General features: G+C 50.3%; 1 protein-coding gene across 3 annotated transcripts in view; it reads left to right on the top strand.

The window, feature by feature from the left end:
* The window catches only part of IGSF21 (immunoglobin superfamily member 21), a 273,851-nt gene extending 254,845 nt beyond the window's left edge, over positions 1-19,006 (top strand). For all 3 annotated transcript variants that reach the window (XM_021668378.2, XM_064363361.1, XM_064363362.1), the window contains exons 5-10: positions 2,366-2,481; positions 5,474-5,948; positions 16,943-17,028; positions 17,394-17,586; positions 17,959-17,997; positions 18,776-19,006. In XM_021668378.2, coding sequence (XP_021524053.2) covers positions 2,366-2,481; positions 5,474-5,948; positions 16,943-17,028; positions 17,394-17,586; positions 17,959-17,997; positions 18,776-18,849 — 983 coding nt within the window. In that variant the 3' untranslated portion in view covers positions 18,850-19,006. The remainder of the gene's footprint in view (positions 1-2,365; positions 2,482-5,473; positions 5,949-16,942; positions 17,029-17,393; positions 17,587-17,958; positions 17,998-18,775) is intronic.
* The last annotated feature ends 274 nt before the right edge of the window (positions 19,007-19,280 follow it).

The following is a 19,280-nucleotide window of genomic DNA, read 5'->3' on the forward strand; positions in this document are numbered from 1 at the left end:
ACTGAGTAACTAGAACCACCCACAGCATGAATTCCTGATGGAACTGGATCATAAGGCATCCGTGGAGGGGAAGTGAATTCCCGATGGCTCAAATGTGTACTTACATCTGAAGGCATCAATAGACACAAGCTCCCTTTTTCTTCCCAAAGGTTGAGGTGGGGCCCAGCTTCCTGTCAGAGTCTGGACTCTGGGGTCAGACGGGGTTCAAATCCTGACTCTTCCTCATGCTGACACCGTGAGCCTGAGCAAGTTGCTTCACCTCTTCAGTTTCCCCATCTGTAAAATGGGAATAAAGAAACCCAGCTCCTAGACTGATGGTGAAGATGGGAAATAATTCAGGCGTTAAGAATTCAGAACAGGTCCTGATTCCTAAGTGTTAGCCATTGTGAGTTCTTGTGTGGGATCCAGGTTTTAGGTTGAGTTTTGGAAAAGTTAGATTGCAGAATCTGCAACTTCTAGGTAATTGACGTGTTCTGGTGTATTTTTCCCTTCTCGGAATTCCTATCCCGCTTACCATCTGTTTTATGTGATCTTACGCTTAATTACAATTCTCCATCTATTGTTCTCCCGTTGTTTTCCGTGCGCTCCGCTTCTCTTGCCGACAGCACGGGGCGGCTGCCTGAATGAATGACTCACACCTGACTTCATTTCACTGGGCCTTGATATAGAGTTGCCTATGTGTCTGTCGCCCCCACCTGACTGTGAACTTCTCAGTGTTTACCTGTTTCATCCTTGGGCACCTCCTGGCAGCACCTGGCACCATGCCCGGCACCTAGTAGGTGTCAGGAAATGTTTGTTGAATTTAATTAAACGTAACCGGAGTGAACACCCCCTGCAGGAAGGAAAGGCCCATACCTCTTTATTTTCTCTGCTTCCCTCCCTGCGCATGGCCCAAGGCTGGGTAAGTCAGAATTGATGGCTTTTCTCAAGCGGGGCTCTAAGATTCTGGCTCCTGTCCTGCTGATTACGGGGAGGTTAGGAAAACAATAGCAGAAATCACAATAATAGCAAATTCCTACCATATGCTAAGTCCTTTCATATGCATTAGCTGGTTTCGTCCTGCAAAAATGTCTGCCAAGTATTAATATTATTCCCATTTAGCAAATAGGGGAACTGAGGCTCACAGTTTTGGTGACTTGGGCAAGGACGTGGCGGTGGTGGTGGCCGAGCTGAGATTCAGACCCAAGTGTGCCTGATGGCCCAGTGCCTGTCCCTTGCAATGCCCCGTAGTGTCTGGGAGCAAGGGCTTTGATAAACCAATCGGGGCAGTGGGTGAGGAGAGAAGGGAGGCGAGTGGGTGGGAGAGGTGGCCAAGCAAAATAAGCCAACTTCCAGAAAGGAAGGGAGGGAAGACTCCTGGCTCCAAATAGTTGTCCAGCTGCCCCCATTCGAGTGCACGGTACCCTCCTCCCTAGCCGAAATTCCCACTCTGTTTTCAGTTTCTTCCAAATGCAAGTCAGATTATGTCACTGCTCTCACTGAAAACCTTCAGTACCTCCCCATTGCTCTCAGAATAAAGAAGAAAATCCTGTAACCTGTGCTTTAAAGATAAATCAGCCATCTGGGGGCTAGGGCAGAGGAAGGGTGGCGGGGGAAGCCTGAAAGTGTAGCTGTTGCTGGTTTTTGGGATGTGAAGATACTCACTGTGACCTGTCTCAAGTTATAAACAGTTAACCACTGGTTCACAGAATTCCTGAAAATGTCACAACCTGCTCCAGCATACCACTTCAAGTCATAATCCCCCCGACAGCACACCACATTCTCTGTGCCCTGCCCATCTGCCCAGCCCTGCTGCGCACCACATTCCCCCTGGCCTGCCCTGCTCTCTCCTAGCCAACCTACTGCCAGGCCTTGGCATAAAAATAAGCCAGGCATGGTGACACACACCTGTGGTCCCAGCTACTTGAGAGGCTGGGAATCTCAGGGCTTGTGAAAACTCAAGGTGTTAAAACTCAGCTCCTTCCACCTGCCATGCTGTGTCCCACCCACTCTTGTTATCTCAGATCACAGAGCAACGCGGGTGCCTCTGCAGTGTCTGCCTGGAACTCCCAGGCTGGGCAGAGTCCCCTCAACACACTGTGATACCTCCAGGGGTCTGAGGTACCTCACACTTTGATCTGTGCCAGCCCTTGATTCCTGTGTGTCTTCTGCACTAGAAGCTCTAGCGGGGAAGGGCTCTTGTCTATATTCCCTGCCTCACCTTCCTCACCGTAGTGGTTGCCAATGGCACCCCCTGGAGTTCTGCAACATCTGCCTTCCCCCACCCCCAGCACCCAGCATGGACCTGGCCCATCTTAGGTCATCAGTGACTCCTCCTGACTCTCCTGGTTAAGCCTTTGTCTTCCTGTGCTTCCTTTCGGGGCAGCTCCTCCCACCTCCATTGAAGTGGTGGCCGCTGACACGCCAGCCCCCTTCAGCCGCTACCAAGCCCAGAACTTCACGCTGGTCTGCATCGTGTCTGGAGGAAAACCAGCGCCCACGGTGAGTACACCTGGAGCACCCAGCTCTTTCCCATCTGCCGGACCACCCTGCTCCGGGACTGGTCCAGCTCCAGGGCTGGTTCAGGGCTCTTCACTGTGCCTGGAGAAGGAGTGGTTGGTGAGGGCTGACTGTGTCCCTATCCGCCTTGGTCTGATCCCGTTTACCCATCGGACTGGCCCAGGCATCCATGTGCCCCTGTTGCTCCCCGTCTCCCCATGCTGAGAACCCCCACTCCTCCTGGAGGCAGAGTCCTAGACCTTCACGGCAGGGGCGGCCTTCCGGGGAGCCCAGCATCCAGCATGCCTGACCCATTATTGAGTCCCATGGAGACAAAGGAAAGGAGGCCCCTAGAGAAAAAGGGGCTTGTCCCAAGTCACCATGGCGCTGCTGACAGAGCTGGGACTCAAGTCCATGTCTTGAGCCCCAAGTTCGCTGCCCTTCCCAGAAGCCCACGTGGTCAGCAGGAAGCCCATCTGAAAGAATGAGGGAGAGGATGGAAGGGGAGATGAAAGAGAGAAAGGAAGGGAGGGAAGAGAGAGGAAATTCCTTTTTTTTTTGAGCCGGAGTCTCTGTCCTCCAGGCTGGAGTGCAGCGGCATAATCTCAGCTCACTGCAACCTCCACCTCCCGGATTCAAGCGATTCTCCTGCTTCATCCTCCTGAGTAGCTGGAACTACAGGCACATGCCACCATGCCCGGCTAATTTTTTGTATTTTTAGTAGAGATGGGGTTTTGCTGTGTTAGTCAGGATGGTCTCCATCTCCTGACTTCATGATCTTCCCGCCTCAGCCTCCCAATGTTCTGGGATTACAGGCGTGAACCACCTCGATTGGCTGGAAATTCCTTTTTGACCAACTTATTAGATCCAACGTAGTTTCTTTGACATTTGTCAGTGCAGTTCATGAGATTTTTCATGGCCTCTTGAAGGGGTCCAGGTAGGAGGTGCAGCGTCCGGAGAGCCAGGCCCTGCTGTACTCACTGAGCAACCATGAGCAGGAAATCCCCCTCCCCACCTCTGCCTCTATTTCTGCAAGAAAGTTGAGGGGACTGGACTTTAGTTTTTCAGCTTTTTTAGAAGCAGCAGGACCCTTTTGGTCTAAACAATATACTGGGAAGCCTCATCTATGTGACATTTAAAAGTGAAGTCACCCTCATTGATACCTGAAGCCCCTCTTCAGAACCCATAGGGTTACATGAAACCCATTTGTAGAAGGTTCGGGCTGCGTACCCTTTCAGTTTTGACATTTTATGATACTTTGAGTCTTGAGCCTATGAGTTCTATACAGTACTAGGATTTAGCAAGGAGTGGAGCTACAGCAGTGGGTACGTAGGGTTACAGTTCAAGACGGGAGCCAAATGGTTCCCCTCATTCCAGACCCGACTGTCTCACAGGCATGGTCCCGTGGTGTGGCTTGGGAATCTAAGCCAGCCCTGCCCCAGGACCTGGGGTGGGTGGTAAATGGGTATGTAGAGGCCCAGGACAGGGGAGTAAGCAGGTGCACAGAGGCACAGTGGGGCAGTGGGCAGGGGCACAGAGGCACAGGTAGGGTGGTGGACAGGGGAGTAGAGACACAGGTGGTGGAGCGGGCAGGGGCGCAGAGGCACAGGTGGGGCAGTGAGCAGGGACACAGAGACACAAGGGGGATGGTGGACAGGGGCACAGTCCCTAGGAAGTAGACCAGAAAAGGTAGCTTCAAAGCCAGTTGCTGAAAGCAAGACATGACCCCAAATTTTCCCCTTTGGAGGTCATTAAGAGGTCCAGTCACCCTGAAATCAGGAAAGCTGCTTTTTTCTCACAAAGAAAAAGTCCTTTCCTGACAGGCACCAAGAGAGGCTTTTCACAGCCCAGGGGCTGCAGGAAGGCACCCTCCTAGCCATCCTGTTTGCCTGCCCTGACATTTGCGACCTGGCAATAAAATATTCAGATACAGATATGTAAGAAAGCCTCATCTCCCCAAGTCCCAGCCATCTTAAGTTTACCTGAGACGTCAGAACTTTAAAGAAATTCTTTGATATAAATTACAAACCTGCATTTAAAGCACTTAAAAAAAAGAAGAAAATAAATGGGGGGAAAAAAAACAGTGCAGGCTTTTGAGTACACCTAAGAGATTTTCCACTGGCGTTATGAACTCTGACAAAAATCCCACATTTCATACCCCCATCCCCTCCCACCTCCTTCCCCTCCCCCACAGCCCCTCCCCCTACTCACTTTCCTGCCCCTCCCCGACCTGCGTCCCAGAGAGCTGCATCCCACTCTTCCCTCCCCCAGCCCCCTATTGATTTAGTTATCTGATTTATTAAAAATACACCCAATCCCCACATGCCTCTGGGCACATGTACCAAAATAAAACGACAGCAAATTAAATTAAATGCCGCCTTGCAAAACTCGAGCTCCCCATTAGCAGAGAAAGCGAGGAGATGTTTGCTCACCTCATCCCTGCACCTAGCTTCCTCCCACACACGCACCTGTTTTCAGCCTTCCATCTCCAAAATGCACACACACACAGATTCTTTCTTCCCTCATCCTCTCCCAACATCTCATTTAATCTCCGGTGCCTTCCATTTTTCCCGTCATCCCTGTGCCCTCCTCGAGTGGGCATGGACCACCCCTTGGAGCCCAGGTGGCTGCCGTGGTGTAGGGCAAGTCCCCCATTTCCCACGGGGTTCCACAGAAGCATCAAACAGCCCCATGAAGCAGGTGTCTTATTCATCTTGACAAGTGAGGAAACTGACACTCAAAAAGCCTCATCAGTTGGTAAATGAGGATTGGGCTAAGCCTCTGTCCCAGGGGCCTGCATGTGTTCCCATTGTACCACACTGGTTCATGGTTGTTAGGGGTGTTGGAAGGAAAGGAATGGGGTGAGGGCGACTGTCTAGACTGCTATGATCTGGAAGAACTGGGATCCTGTGCCCAGTTCATCAGAGAGCCCATTGGGAGCTTGAAGTTAGTAAATAGCACAAAATCTTTCTCCACACCCTCCTTGCAACGGCAGGTTTATTTCAAACGAGATGGGGAACTGATCGACGCCGTGCCCCTATTAGAGCCTCCAGCTGCGAGTTCCGGCCCCCTCCAGGACAGCAGGCCCTTCCGCAGCCTTCTGCACCGTGACCTGGACGACACCAAGATGCAGAAGTCACTGTCCCTCCTGGATGCCGAGAACCAGGGTGGGCGACCCTACACGGAGCGCCCCTCCCGTGGCCTGACCCCAGATCCCAGCATCCTCCTCCAGCCAACCACAGAGAACATACCAGAGACGGTCGTGAGCCGTGAGTTCCCCCGCTGGGTCCACAGCGCTGAGCCCGTCTACTTCCTGCGCCACAGCCGCACCCCGGGCAGCGACGGCACGGTGGAAGTACGCGCCCTGCTCACCTGGACCCTCAACCCACAGATCGACAACGAGGCCCTCTTCAGCTGCGAGGTCAAGCACCCAGCGCTGTCAATGCCCATGCAGGCAGAGGTCACGCTGGGTAAGGCTTGGTGGGGATGCTTCTCTAGAGCCCTTGCAGTCCTGGGTGTGGGGAGAGCCTGGGAATGGGGTTCCTGGGCTGAGGGCAGCCATGGAGATGGGGAGGAGATGGAGCAAACTGGAATCAGGATGAGCACAAAGGGTAGAGTCAGGGTTCTTAGGAATGGGAGGTACCCACAGGCCAAGGTCGTTTGCTGGGTTGAGCCAAGAACGTGAGTGGTCAGAGGTGTTTGCTGGATGGGGTCAGGGACACAGGATATCAGGGGAAGTCAGGGGAGTTGCTGGATTAGGTCAGGAACGTGAGAGGTCTGGGGAGTTTTCTGGATGGATCAGAGACAAGAGATTGAGGAGATTTGCTGGGTTGGGTCAGGCACATGAGAGGTTGGGGAACAGGGGAATTACTGGGTTGGGTCAGGAACATGAGAGGTTGGAGACGGTCAGGGGAGTCTCTCGGTTGGGTCAGGCACACAAGAGGCTGGGGAAGAGCAGGAGAGTCACTGGGTTGGGTCAGGAACACCAGAGGTCAGGGAGTTTGCACAGTCAGGTTAAAAAATTTGGAAAGTCAGAGAAATTTGCTGGATCGGTGTTCAAAACAGGAGGTTTTCTAGGTCAAAAATGGAACCGGGAAGTTGTAGGGAGGTTTTCTGGCTAAATGAAGAATGCACAAGTCGGGTTTCTTCAGGAAGGGTCACTGACTCAAGTCAGAAGCATAGAAGGTCAGCGTGAAGACCAGGGGAGGCCAAGATTTTTTGAGTCAGCCTCAAGAGCACAAGAGATCAGGGGACATTTGTCGGGTCAAGAAGAGGAACACTGAGGTCATGGCATGCTCAGGGAAGTTTTCTCCATCACAAGTGGGAGCATGGGAGGTGACAGGAAGATTTTCTGGATTGCGTATGAGCCCACTGAGCTCAGAGGACATTGCTGCACAAGGGTTGTGAACCTGGGAGGTTGCAGGCTTGCTGGATCAGGTTCGGGAATTCTGAAAGTCACAGGAAGCTTTGCCAGCTCGGGGTCAGGAACACATAGGACGCGGGAGGATATCACTCTGGCTTACACTTTTAAGTACAATGAAAACCCTGTCATCTGTGGGTATGTGGGAGGCAGGCAAGGAGGACACTGGGTGCACAGAGTCAGTTCAGCCCTAGAACCCAATCCCTGTCCATGATCTGCTCCTCTCCTCACAGAGCCCCAGCTCAGGGATCCCTAAAGCAGTTCCCTGAGAACTCACTCCCTTCCCCCTTACACTCCTCCTCCCAGCTGACTCAGGCAGGGAAAGGGAAGATGTGGGATCTTTTCTGCTGGAAATATACAGGACTCATGTCCAGTTGTTTCATGGACGGGGTGGGTGAGGGCAGGGGATGGGCACAAAGACGTGCACTTGTCCTTTCGCCTTTGTCCTTTGAACCTTGAGCTGCAGCCCCCAGCAGCTTCTCCCTGAGCCTGAGATGCCTGAGCTTGTCCCCCAAAACTCCCGTAGTGTTCAGGGGCTGCATGAAGCAGCCCACAGCCTCTAACCCAGGCCACTCATGACCAAAGACTGAGAGTAGTGACTGACAAGAATTGGGACTGTGGCTTGTGTGAGGTGTTCCAGGGGGCTTCTGTTTCAGCTGGACCACCAGAGAACCCAACACCTCCTCAGTATCAAATACCAAAAAAATGGATTTCTTGTACAGATAGTATGTACTGTGTGCCAGAAACATCTGCAAGGATTCTCATCCAGTCCTCACAGGCACAAGTTGACCATGTAGCCCCATTTTGCAGATGAGCAAAACTGAGGCTCACGTTGGTGGAGTCCCTTGCAACGTCATTAACTTTGTGTGTAACAGAGTTGATATTATTGGTGCCTTCTTCACTCACTTCCATGCCAACCACTGAACTCACCAGCTCCAGGACTGGGTGTCTTGGCTGATTATCGGACTGGTTCCCTGAAGACCCATTAAAATGGCCCTTTGATTTTTCTCTCTCTCTCTCTTTTTTTTTTTTTTTTTTTTTGTTGTTGTTGTTGTTGAGACAGAGTCTCATTCTGTCACACCCAGGCTGGAATGCAGTGGGTGATCTTGGCCCACTGCAACCTTAGCCTCCTGGGTTCAAGAGATTCACCCACCTCAGTCTCCCAAGTATCTGGGATTACAGGTGCCCATCACCATGTCCAGCTAATTATTTTTTCTTTTGTATTTTTAGTAGAGATGGGGTTTCACCATATTGGCCAGGCTGGTCTCAAACTCCCGACCTCAGGTGATCTCCCCACCTGGGTCTCCCAAAATGCTGGGGTTACAGGCATGAGCCACCGCACCCACCAGCCCTTTGATTTTCACAGGCCACCTGCCTATACAGAAACTAATAATAAAGGCTAACATTTACTGAGCACCTACTATATGCCACAGACTGTGGCTTCTCTCATATTAACCCGGTGAGGCAGGAACCATTATTATCCCATATCACAGAGGAGGAAACTGAGGCTCAGGGAGCTGAAGTTGCCCAAGGTGAGTGGGGAGAATTCAAAGACTCCAAAGTCTGCTCTGTACGTCTCATTCTGCCTCCTCACAGCATCCCTTTGTACAGGTGCCCACTCCCTGGGTGCTGTTTGCTCATCATTCCATAAAGATATCACAAGCATCACTTAAGGCTAGGCCCTGTGCTAGGTGCTAGGATCTTCTCAACCCAGAGCCTGCTCCTGCTCTTACCCCTCTCTTGGCCTTCCCACCTTGCCAGCCCTTCACCCCTCTCTCTGGACCCTCCATCCTTCCATGGCCTCTCCCTCCCCAGACAGAGCAGCCTTCACCCTTCATCCGGTTGCTTCGCTTATGAAAGTCCCCTCCTGCCCCTCTTGTGGAAGCTTCCAGAGGGGCGGCGCCCTTGCCCCACCCCACCAAGAACAAGGATGAGAAAGATGAAAGGCCAGATATGGACTTCAAGGCAGCTGGTGAGAACTGGGCTTGTAGCTGACATGCCCTAGTGATGGGAGGGGGTGTGCTCCTGCTGGCCTGTGTGACCCCTACCACCAGCACCCCACACCACATTAAAGCACTTGCCTGCTGTGTCCTTGATCTCAGGTCCTCCCTTCACTGGAGCCACCTCTGTGGGCATCCCCAGCCCCCATCATCAGAGCAAGGGAAAGAAGGGCCCACTCATAAGCAGTGGGCCTGGACAGGCAGGTCTGCGCACACCGGGAAAGTTGGGGCATGGGGGACACAGCAGGGCCACCAAGGTGAAGGGCCCTAATTAGGTGGGTGAGTAAAGAGACACCTGGGCTGACTTCCTAGCCTCCCTCGACTGCTGCCTGAGAACTCAGACTTCTTAACATCTCTGAGACTCCGTTTTCTGACCTGTTGAAGGGGGAGAATAGCAACTGCACAAATGTTTTGGGCATCTGCTCAGAGCCAGGCTCTCTGCAAGATGCTTTCCTCACCAGATCTCCCTGAAATCTGTAGTGAACCCATGAGGCCTCTGAAAGATGCTATCTTATTATTCCCATCTGAGAGATGAGGGACTCAGGCTTAGAGTAACCTTCCTGGCTGTCTGGCCCCAGAATCCACGTTCTTAACCACTGTGCTATACAGCCCACCTGTCAGGGCTGTGGTGAGGTGTCACTGAGCCAGGGGGTGTGACCAGTGGAGAGTGCCATGAGCCAAAGGGTCGTGAGGGAGTGCACCTCGCACAATCAGGGCACCCTGTACTCTGGGTGAGACAGTGGGATGGATAACATGACCTCAGGGCACAAAATCCAATCATTCAGTAAGGATTTTGAAGATCAGGCCAACGATGGTGGGGCGTGTCTCCCTGTAATGAGCCTTTGCTCCTGCTCTTCCCTTGCAGGGATGTCCTCCCCGGCTCACATGCCACCTCTCCAGGAAGACTTATCTGACCCTCCCCCAACCCTCCAAGCTGTTTGTGCCTCTTCTGAGTTCCTGTCTCACCAGATTTGTAACTTTCTTGTGATCTGGACCACAGATGCCTCGGTGTCCTGGCACCCATCTCACTAAATGGCAGCTACGTTCTTCCCATTGATCAAACCAGAAACCTTGCAGCCACCCACCTTTTCCACTCTTTTCTCCTATCCTACATGCAAGCCATCATTAAGCCCTGGCAGCTCGACCTCGGAATATACCCCAAACCTGCCACTCCTCACAATCTCCTCTCCGAATACCCAACCCAAGCACCATCAGTTCAAGCCCAGGTTATTAGAGCAGCCTTCAAAACTGGTCATTCTACTTCTACTTTTGCCCTATTCTATTTCCTACCCTGATTGATCTACTTAAAATATAAATCAGATCATGACACCCACCCAAAACCTTCCCATGGTAGACAAATAGATTGATAAAACAGATCAGAGTCCAGAAATAGACCCACATACACAGAGTTCATTGATTTTTGCCAAAGACCCAAGGCTGTTCAATGAGGAAAGAGTTCTCTTGACAAATGACCCTGAAACAAATGAATACACATAAGGAAAAATTGAACCTGGACCCCCTACCTCACGCACACATACAAAAACTAATTTGAAATGAATCATAGATTTAAATGTAAAAGCCAGCATCATGAAGCCTCTTGAACAAAACACAGAAAAGTTCTTAATGACTTACAAAGACACTTAGACTGACTCCCACACAATAATAGTGGGAGACTTTAACACTCCACTCTCAGTATTAGACAGATCAACGAGACAGAAAATTAACAAGGATATCCAGAACTTGAACTCAGACCTGGACCAAGCAAACCTAATAGACATTTACAGAACTCTCCACCCCAAATCCACAGAATATACCTTCTTCTCAGCAAAAAAAAAAAAGTGATCACAAAAAAAAAGAAATAAAAACTAAATGATAAATTGAAAATTGGTAAATTAGACTTAATCAAAAATTAAATCTTCTGCTTTTATGAAGGTATCCTTGAGAAAAATGAAAGGCACACTATAGAATGAGGGAAAATACTCTCATACAAATATCTAACAGGGCATTTGTAACCAGAATATATAAAGAACCATGACAAATCAATAATGTAAGACTACCCAATTTTTTTAAAACGAAAATATACAAATGGCTAATAAACAGGTAAAAATACACACATTATTCATTATTAGAGAAGTGAAGATTCCAACCTCAGTGAAGATACCATTTCACATCCATTAGACTGGCTGAAATTTCAAAAACTGACAATGCCAGATGTTGAGAATGTAGAACAACAAGAATTCTCATGCTTTGCTGGTCGGAGTGTAAAATGGTGCTACTACTTTGGAAAACTGGCAGCTTCTTACAAAGATAAAAATATCTCTGCTCTTATGACCCAACAATTTCACTCCTGGGTATTTACCCAAGAGAAACGAAAACATTATGTCCACAGCAGCTTTATTCATGACAACAGCAACAACAGAACTGTAAATAATCTAAATGTCCATAATTAGAAAACTGAATAAACAAATTTGTACTATATTCATATAACAAAATACTTTTCATTGATAAGAATGAATGAACTTGTGATACCTGCATTAGCGTGGATGGAGCTCAAAAACATGTTGATCAGGCTGGATGTGGGGGCTCACACCTGCAATTCCAGAACTTTGAGAGGCTGAGGCAGGTGGATCACTTGAGACCAGGAGTTTGAGACCAGCCTGGCCAACATGGGGAAACCTCAGCTCTACCGAAAATACAAAAAGTAGCTGGGTATGGTGGCTTGTGCCTGTAGGCCCAGCTACTTGGGAGGCTGAGGCAAGGAGAATCCCTTGAACCTGGGAGGTGGAGGTTTCAGTGAGCCAAGACTGTGCCACTGCACTCCTGTCTGGGCAAGAGAGTGAAATCCCATCTCAAAAAAAAAAAAAATTATGTTGATCAAAAGAAGTCAGGTGACAAAGTACTCACTGTGTGAGCCCATTTATAGGAAATTCTAGAACAAAAAGTAGATCTCCATTGATAGAAATGGGAACAGCGTTTACCTATGAAGAATGGAAATTGACTGGAAGGAGGCCTCTGCTCAAGTCCTCTACTCAGAGGGTCCTTCCTTGAACACTCTATCTAAAACAGCCTCTTCCTCCTGGTTCCTTCAACTCCTTCTCTTGCTTTGTTTTCTTGCATAACTCATTTGCCACCTGCAAGTGTATTCTATATTTGTTTATTGTCTGAATATCCCACAAAGTAAGGAATTGGGACTTGGTTTTAGATATAATGGCAGTCAGGTGAACTGGCTTGAAAAATTCCTTCTTCATTTATTTTTTAATTGTGATATAATTTATCTATTGGGAAACACAACTCCTTCAGTGAACAATCTGACAAATTTTAATAAATGTGAATGCTGGTATAACCACCATCCCAGTCAAACTCTGGGCATTCTTATCACCCACTAGAATTTAAGTGGCACATGGGCAGGGTCTTTATCTGCCTAGTTCACACAGTACAGGGTTCAGAACAACCCCTAACATAGTTCTTAATAAAAACTGTTTAACAATTAATTAATTTATACTTTTCTAGGTTGAGAAGATTAAGTAAGGCAGTGCATACAAAGTGCTTATACTGACAGGTAGAGAAAATATTCAGGAAGTATAAGCTACTGTTATGATTCATTATGCTAGCCTCAACAATGCCCTGGATAGTGACCACCACAAATTAGTTGTACAATAAAGAATTAGATGGATAGAGAAAATGAATAAATGGATGGGTGAGCAGATTGGTAGGTTTATGGGTAGGTGTGTGAATGGATTGGTGGATGTTTGAATAGATGAATGAATAGAATGAATGCTAGGATGGATGGATGGATGGTTTTGATGGATGTTTTCATGGATGGATGGATGTTTGGATGGATGGATCAATGGATGGATGGATGGATGGGTGGATGGATGGATGAAATGATGGATGGATGGGTGGGTGGATGGATGGATGGATGGGTGGTTGGATGGATGGATGAATGGATGAATGTTTGTATGGATGGATGAATGGATGGAAGGATGGGTGGGTGGACGGATGGATGGATGGGTGGGTGGGTGGATGGATGGGTGGTTGGATGGATGGATGAATGGATGAATGGATGAATGGATGGATGGATGGATGGATGGATGGATGAATGGATGAATGGATGGATGGATGGATGGATGGATGGATGGATGGATGGATGGATGAATGGATGAATGTTTGGATGGATGGATGGATGGATGAGTATTTAGATGGATGGATGTCTGGATGGATGTTTTGGATAGATGTTTGAAGCGATGGACTCAATAGATGGATGTTTGGATGGATGGATATTTGGATGGATGGATGGATTGATGCATGAGTGTTTAGATGGATATTTGGATGGATGGATGGATGGATGGATGTCTGGATGGATGGATGGGTGGATGGATGGATGAATGGATGAGTGGATGGATGGATGAATGATGGATGATGGATGGATGTTTGGATGGATGGGTGGATGGATGGGTGGGTGGATGGATGGATGGATAGATGGATAGATGAGTGTTTAGATGGATATTTGGATGGATGTCTGGATGGATGGATGGGTGGATGGTTGGATGAATGGATGAATGTTTTTACGGATGTTTGTATGGATGGATGAATGAGTGTTTAGATGGATGGATGTCTGGATGGATGGATGGGTGGATGGGTGGATGGGTGAGCGACTGTCTGAGTAAACACCCAGAATTCCTGGGGGAAACCTAGAGGAGCTTTTCCTTGAGATTCCACAGTACTATCCTTGCATCATGATGCTCAGGAGAGGTAAGGAAGGCAGCTTGTATAGCCAGGATCTTTTTCATTCCCTGAGCAGACAGACATCATTTTACATTTCACATTGCAGTCTTATCTCCCTCCTCCATTGTCATTTTCAGAGTGTTTCCTCGAGCAGGGTGGTAGTCTATTCTCCCCATTTACAGGTTAGAAAACTCAGGCTCAACAAGTTGAAATGGCTCATCCAAGTCATGCAGTCAGAAAGTAGAGGGCTAGGCCTCAGTCCTGGGTCTCTGGACTCCTGCTCTTTCTCTATGTCCAGGGGTTGAGAGGCAGGAAAGCCCAGAGACTAAGAACATTCCTTTCAGGCACTATCAGCCATTGAGTTCTAAAAGCAGGCAAGTGGGGCCAGGCTTTCACTGTCTGGAGCTGCTAATGGGCCAGGCTCTGAGTGTCAGGAGCCTGAGGATGGAAGGAGTGAGGAGGCCGAGAGCAGCTGGCTTGGCTTCCAGAAGCAACATCTCAATGCAGCCATGAAGGAGGGAGTCAGGGGCCATCTGCTGCAAAGGCACTTTTCTGGTGGCAGCTGCCAGGATAGAGCTCGAAAGAAGCGAGGGAGGAGCAGACCACTCTTCTGCCTACCCTCTGTGCCCCTCAGGGTCAGATGCACACAGGAGCCCAGGAGCTGGGGTTCCCTGGGTGGAAGAAAGCACCCATCTCTGCCTCCCCTCTTCCCCTGGGCTCTGAGCCTTCCTCTGAAGCCCTATGTGCCATCACGTCTTGTTTCTGACACTTCCTTGCAGTGTGACCTTGGACAAGCCACTGCCCTCCTGGAGGCCTGATTCTATGGCCCCACAGTGGGTTTCATGTAACCTGCCTCATAAGTACCAGAATGGTGTGACCATCCTAAAATGGAGTCTAGCGCATGTTTGACACCTGATAAAAGTTGACTCTGTCTTCCCTTAGAACCAGCAGGCCCCTAAGGAAGGAGTAAGGCAGACCCCTTAGAAAGTGGGGCACTGAGGAATCTGACCTAGAAGGGAAAGGTGTCTGCCTTGCCCTCCAGGGCTCCAGCCTTTTCCAGGACCAGGATGTCCTTTACACCCTCTCCTGGCTGCAGTCACCAGTGCCACCCCAGCAGCCCTTCAAGAACAGAAAGAGCCGCCAAAACCACCCAGGGCTAGACTGCCCTAGGCCTGCTTTCCCATCTGCAAATCCACATATACAGCACTTGAGAGTTCGTTTTAAAAGATAGAAAGTTGCTTGGCCTCCCTGAGCCTTCATTTCCTTATGGTGACAATCTCAAAGACTGTGAGGCTAAATGAGATTGCGCATATGGCAGTTCATGTAGGTCCTGGCTCTTAGGACGAGTAAAACAAATGTTAGTCATCAAACCTGCCAGTGCCTGACGTTCCCAACGGCCCCGTGTGTTAGGCAAGGGGTATCGTTCTTCCCATGGTGCACTTGGGAAAGGTAGGGGAGCTACTCATCCAAGGGTGCACAGAACAGATTAGAACCCAGCTCTCAGGTCTGGCGGGCCAGTGGCCTTTCCACACGACTGGCTGGCAGCTGCAGCAGCAGCAGCAGCTCTTGCCTTCCTAGCCATTCCCTCCCCTTGATGCAAGCCCTGCTCTTCCCGCGGATGCTTCCCTAGACCCATGTGGCACTTCAGATGTCTTGCTCATGGTTTAATTAATAGTCCTTCGGTTTCATTCTCGGAGAATGAAATTGGCAGTGCCTGGGAGACCACCCACATCTGCCAACTGCTCTGATTTCTGTTCTGAGAGCTTTGAGTCAGAAAGAGAGGCCCGAGGACCAGCAAAGACAGGTGGGGGTGATCCCAGGGCAGCCTCAGGGCCTAAGGACAAAGCTTCTCCACCCCTAGAAGATGTTTACACAGAGTAGCACAAAACATAGAGTACCAAACAAAACCCTCACCCCTTCCTCCACCCTGGAAGCTCTATGGGATCTGTCTCCCAGCCCCATTCCCTCCCTGACCTGCCTCTGTCCCATGCCCTGGCTGTTTCCTGTGCCTGGAGTATGCCTCATGAGCTTCACAGCTCAGCTTAAATGTCACCTCCTTGGAAAAGACACCCTGACCACCATCTGAGGATGTCACCCTTCAACTCTGAGCCTCTCCCCTTGGTAATGATCTGCCTGATCTGCCTGATCTGCCTAGAGCACTGCCACTCTCATCCTGGTTTGCATATGTGTTTTTTTTTTATGAACGGTCACCCCTACTAAAATGGGAGCTCGTGGCAGCAGGCACTGGGTCTTGTTCACCACCATATCCTCAGCTCTGCTCCAAATGGCTATCTCCATAATTACTGTTGAGTGAGAGAGTGAGTGAGTGAATGAATGAATGAATGAGGGAAAAGAGTGTGCTGGCAAGAAGGTCAGGAAACATGGGTAACAGACTCTGTGAGTGACCTTGGATAAGCCTCTACATTATCCGTGGAGCTCTGCTTCTCAGCTGAAATGAAGGGAACCGATCCAGTGATCCCTAGTGGTGCCTCCATCCCTGATATTCTCGGGTGTTGTTCAGAGGATAGTCACGCCCTTGAGAATCTTGGCTTTCAAGCTCAGAGATATAAAGGGACTGAATAAGAGACAATACAAGGAAGTGAGGAAGAGAGACAGGGAGGCTGGGGACAAGGAAGGAGGTGATCTCCCCACACAGTGTCCATCCCTACCCAGAGGTTCTGGAGGAACCCCACTGGGAAGTTGAACCTGGTAGAGAGAGCACTGACTCAGGAGTGGGAGATCCTCAAGATGTGAACTTGGATCTCCTCAAGATTTGACTTTGGGCAAATCACTTCCTGACTCTCTGGGCCTCAGTTAACTCAACTGGACAATGAGGCTGATGACACCGGCAATGCACCTCCCAAGGGGGTAGATGGGTGGGACTTAGGGGTACCTCAAGTCTGGCCGCTGACACAGGCTGCTCCCCACCAGCAGCCTAGTAGCACCTGCCCCGGGTAAGTTTCCCTCCCTGACTCCACGGTCCACTGGGCTTCTCTGATCTTGTCCATTGTCTCACTGGCTTGTACTTGCCTGTTTTTTGTTTTTCTCTCCCACTGATATGTGAACTCCATAAGGGCAGGAATCGTGCTCTATGCACCATTGACTCCCCAGGTCCTAGACAGCGTCTGATTCATTGCATGGGCTTAGGGAATGTGTCTGAATGAATGCAGATGTGAATGAATAAATGAATGAGCACACTGAGCTTCTAACAAAAGCAACTGATCCCAAGGATGTTGATTGCTAGACTAGAATGTTCTCTTCCATGTCCCTGGCCCCTCCTTTCCTTATTCTCTCTGACCTAGCCTTTCTCTCCCTACAGTTGCCCCCAAAGGACCCAAAATTGTGATGACGCCCAGCAGAGCCCGGGTTGGGGACACAGTGAGGATTCTGGTCCATGGGTTTCAGGTCAGCTTCTCTCTGAGCATCTGGGAGAGTGGTGGGAGGTGGCAGAGGCACCGACCCAGCACCAGCATCCCTGGCAGTCCTCTCTGACACCCTCCCTCCATCCCCAGCCACATCCAGTGGGCTTCAGTTTCCCAAGAATCGGCTCCCATGAGGAATGGCAAAGAGGTGTATGTGTGTTTCACTCCGCCATCTAGAACCCAGAGTAAACCTAGCTCTTCAACCAGACGTTGTCTTCAGTCCCAGACTCCTTCTCCTCCTGGAGTTCAGGGCAGCCACTCCCAATCCATCAGATGAGAACACTGACCCCTTGCTGCTCTGGCAGAATGGGTCCTCCTGTGACCTAACTCCCCTGCTCTGGCCAACAGAATGAAGTCTTCCCGGAGCCCATGTTCACGTGGACGCGGGTTGGGAGCCGCCTCCTGGATGGCAGCACTGAGTTCGACGGGAAGGAGCTGGTGCTGGAGCGGGTTCCCGCCGAGCTCAACGGCTCCATGTATCGCTGCACCGCTCAGAACCCGCTGGGCTCCACCGACACGCACACTCGGCTCATCGTGTTTGGTAAGGCGTGCTCAACCAGGGGCTGGCTGGGAGAACAACCACAGGAATGGGCCCTGGCTGGGAGGTGTCCCCAGGAGGAGGAAGCAGCAAGGGCTCAGATCCCCTCAATTTGCCTTGAGAGGCAGGGTCGTTCAGTGGTTAAAACTATAACAGTTTCGGAGTCAGAGAGAACCTTGGGCAAACTGCCTGACCTCTCTCACTTTCTCCATCTGCAAACTGGGGCTGATACGATCCAGCTCCCAGGGAGGTTGTGTGGCTGCCCTGAGACTGTGCATGTGATACCTCCCAGCAGGTTCTGGGTAAAGGGCCACTCCTTCCCTGAGCTCTGAATGCCATCTACTCTTTGGTCCTCTTTCTGTTTCTTTCCAACAGAAAACCCAAATATCCCAAGAGGAACGGAGGACTCCAATGGTAAGTGTCCATGCTCAGGACTTCTTGCTTAAAAAGGAGTGGGTTTTGAGGCACCAGAAAGCTCTGGTCCCCCAAACTGCCCATGTGCATACCCTTGCCACTCCCTGACACCTCAGGCATGTCATTGTCCTCTAGTAAGGCAGAGTCAGGGTCCAAAGTGGGCAAAGGTGGGGACTGAGGCAGTAAAGGGGGACTCAGCATGCCAAAGCAGCCAACTGAGATTTCTGGGGCCAACTGTGCCCCATCTCACTGTCCATGGCATCTCTAGCTCTCTTAACTCAGAGCTCAGCTCCCCTGACCTCAGAAGGGTGTGTCCAGCCTGGACCGTGGGGCTGCGTTCTGAGGTTGTGGATGACTCCATAGGACTGTTGGGAGCATCGACAGATGTCTCGGTGCAGACCCTTTATATTGTCCTCCTTTGGGCTGCCCCACTCCCCAAGCTGCTCTAACATTCACCCCAAGGGGCCCAGACACTGCTTCCAGGCCTGCCACCCCCTCCCTACATGAAACCAATCTCATAGTTCACAATGGAGGCTCCCACTCTTGGTCTTCACTGGACCATCCTCATGGCCCCTAGGAAGTCTGACCAGAGTCTAGCAAGCCTGGGAGTGAGGAAAGGGATCATGGACAGTTAGGTGGCCAGGTGGCAGAGTTGGGCCTTGAACCCAGTTTGCCCAGATGCTGAAGTCTGGCATTTTTGCTGGGACCTGGAGACTCTGCTGTTCTGAAACACGGTTGGGTCTGCAGGCTCTGACCCCTTTCCTGCCTCCTGGCACAGGTTCCATGTCCGGCCCTGCTGGCGCCCAGCTTACCTTGGTGCTTGCCCTGACAGTGATTCTGGAGCTGACGTGAAGGCACCCACCCCAGCCACTCCATCAGGCACTGACATCTCCGCGACCGGTTTTCATTTCTTTTCTAAACTATTTCCAGTCTTGTTCTTAGTCTCTTTCCATTTGTGTCTTGGCTTCTTCAGTCGGTTTAATTAAAACAAACAGAACGATTTTCCCCACCTCAGTTTGTGGCTCTGCATTCTTTATTTGTTCAGTAGCAGCAACTGGGCCCCTCCTCCTGGCATCCAGTACTGGGACAGCACTGAGGGGGAATGGCAAGGGAGATGGAAGGCATGCCCTTCCCAGATGAACGTGGACGTGGGGCTCACTGTCTTACTCAAGTCCTAGTAACCAAGTGTGGAATGTGGCCAGAGACTTGGGAAATCCAAGCTTCCTCAGGGCTAAGTGTAATAGTCAGCTGTTGCCACAATTATGCTGTGTAACAAACCAACC

Source organism: Aotus nancymaae, unplaced genomic scaffold (genome assembly GCF_030222135.1).
Source record: "Aotus nancymaae isolate 86718 unplaced genomic scaffold, 86718_ANA_hifiasm-v0.15.2.pri h1tg000053l, whole genome shotgun sequence".
Taxonomy (NCBI): domain Eukaryota; kingdom Metazoa; phylum Chordata; class Mammalia; order Primates; family Aotidae; genus Aotus; species Aotus nancymaae.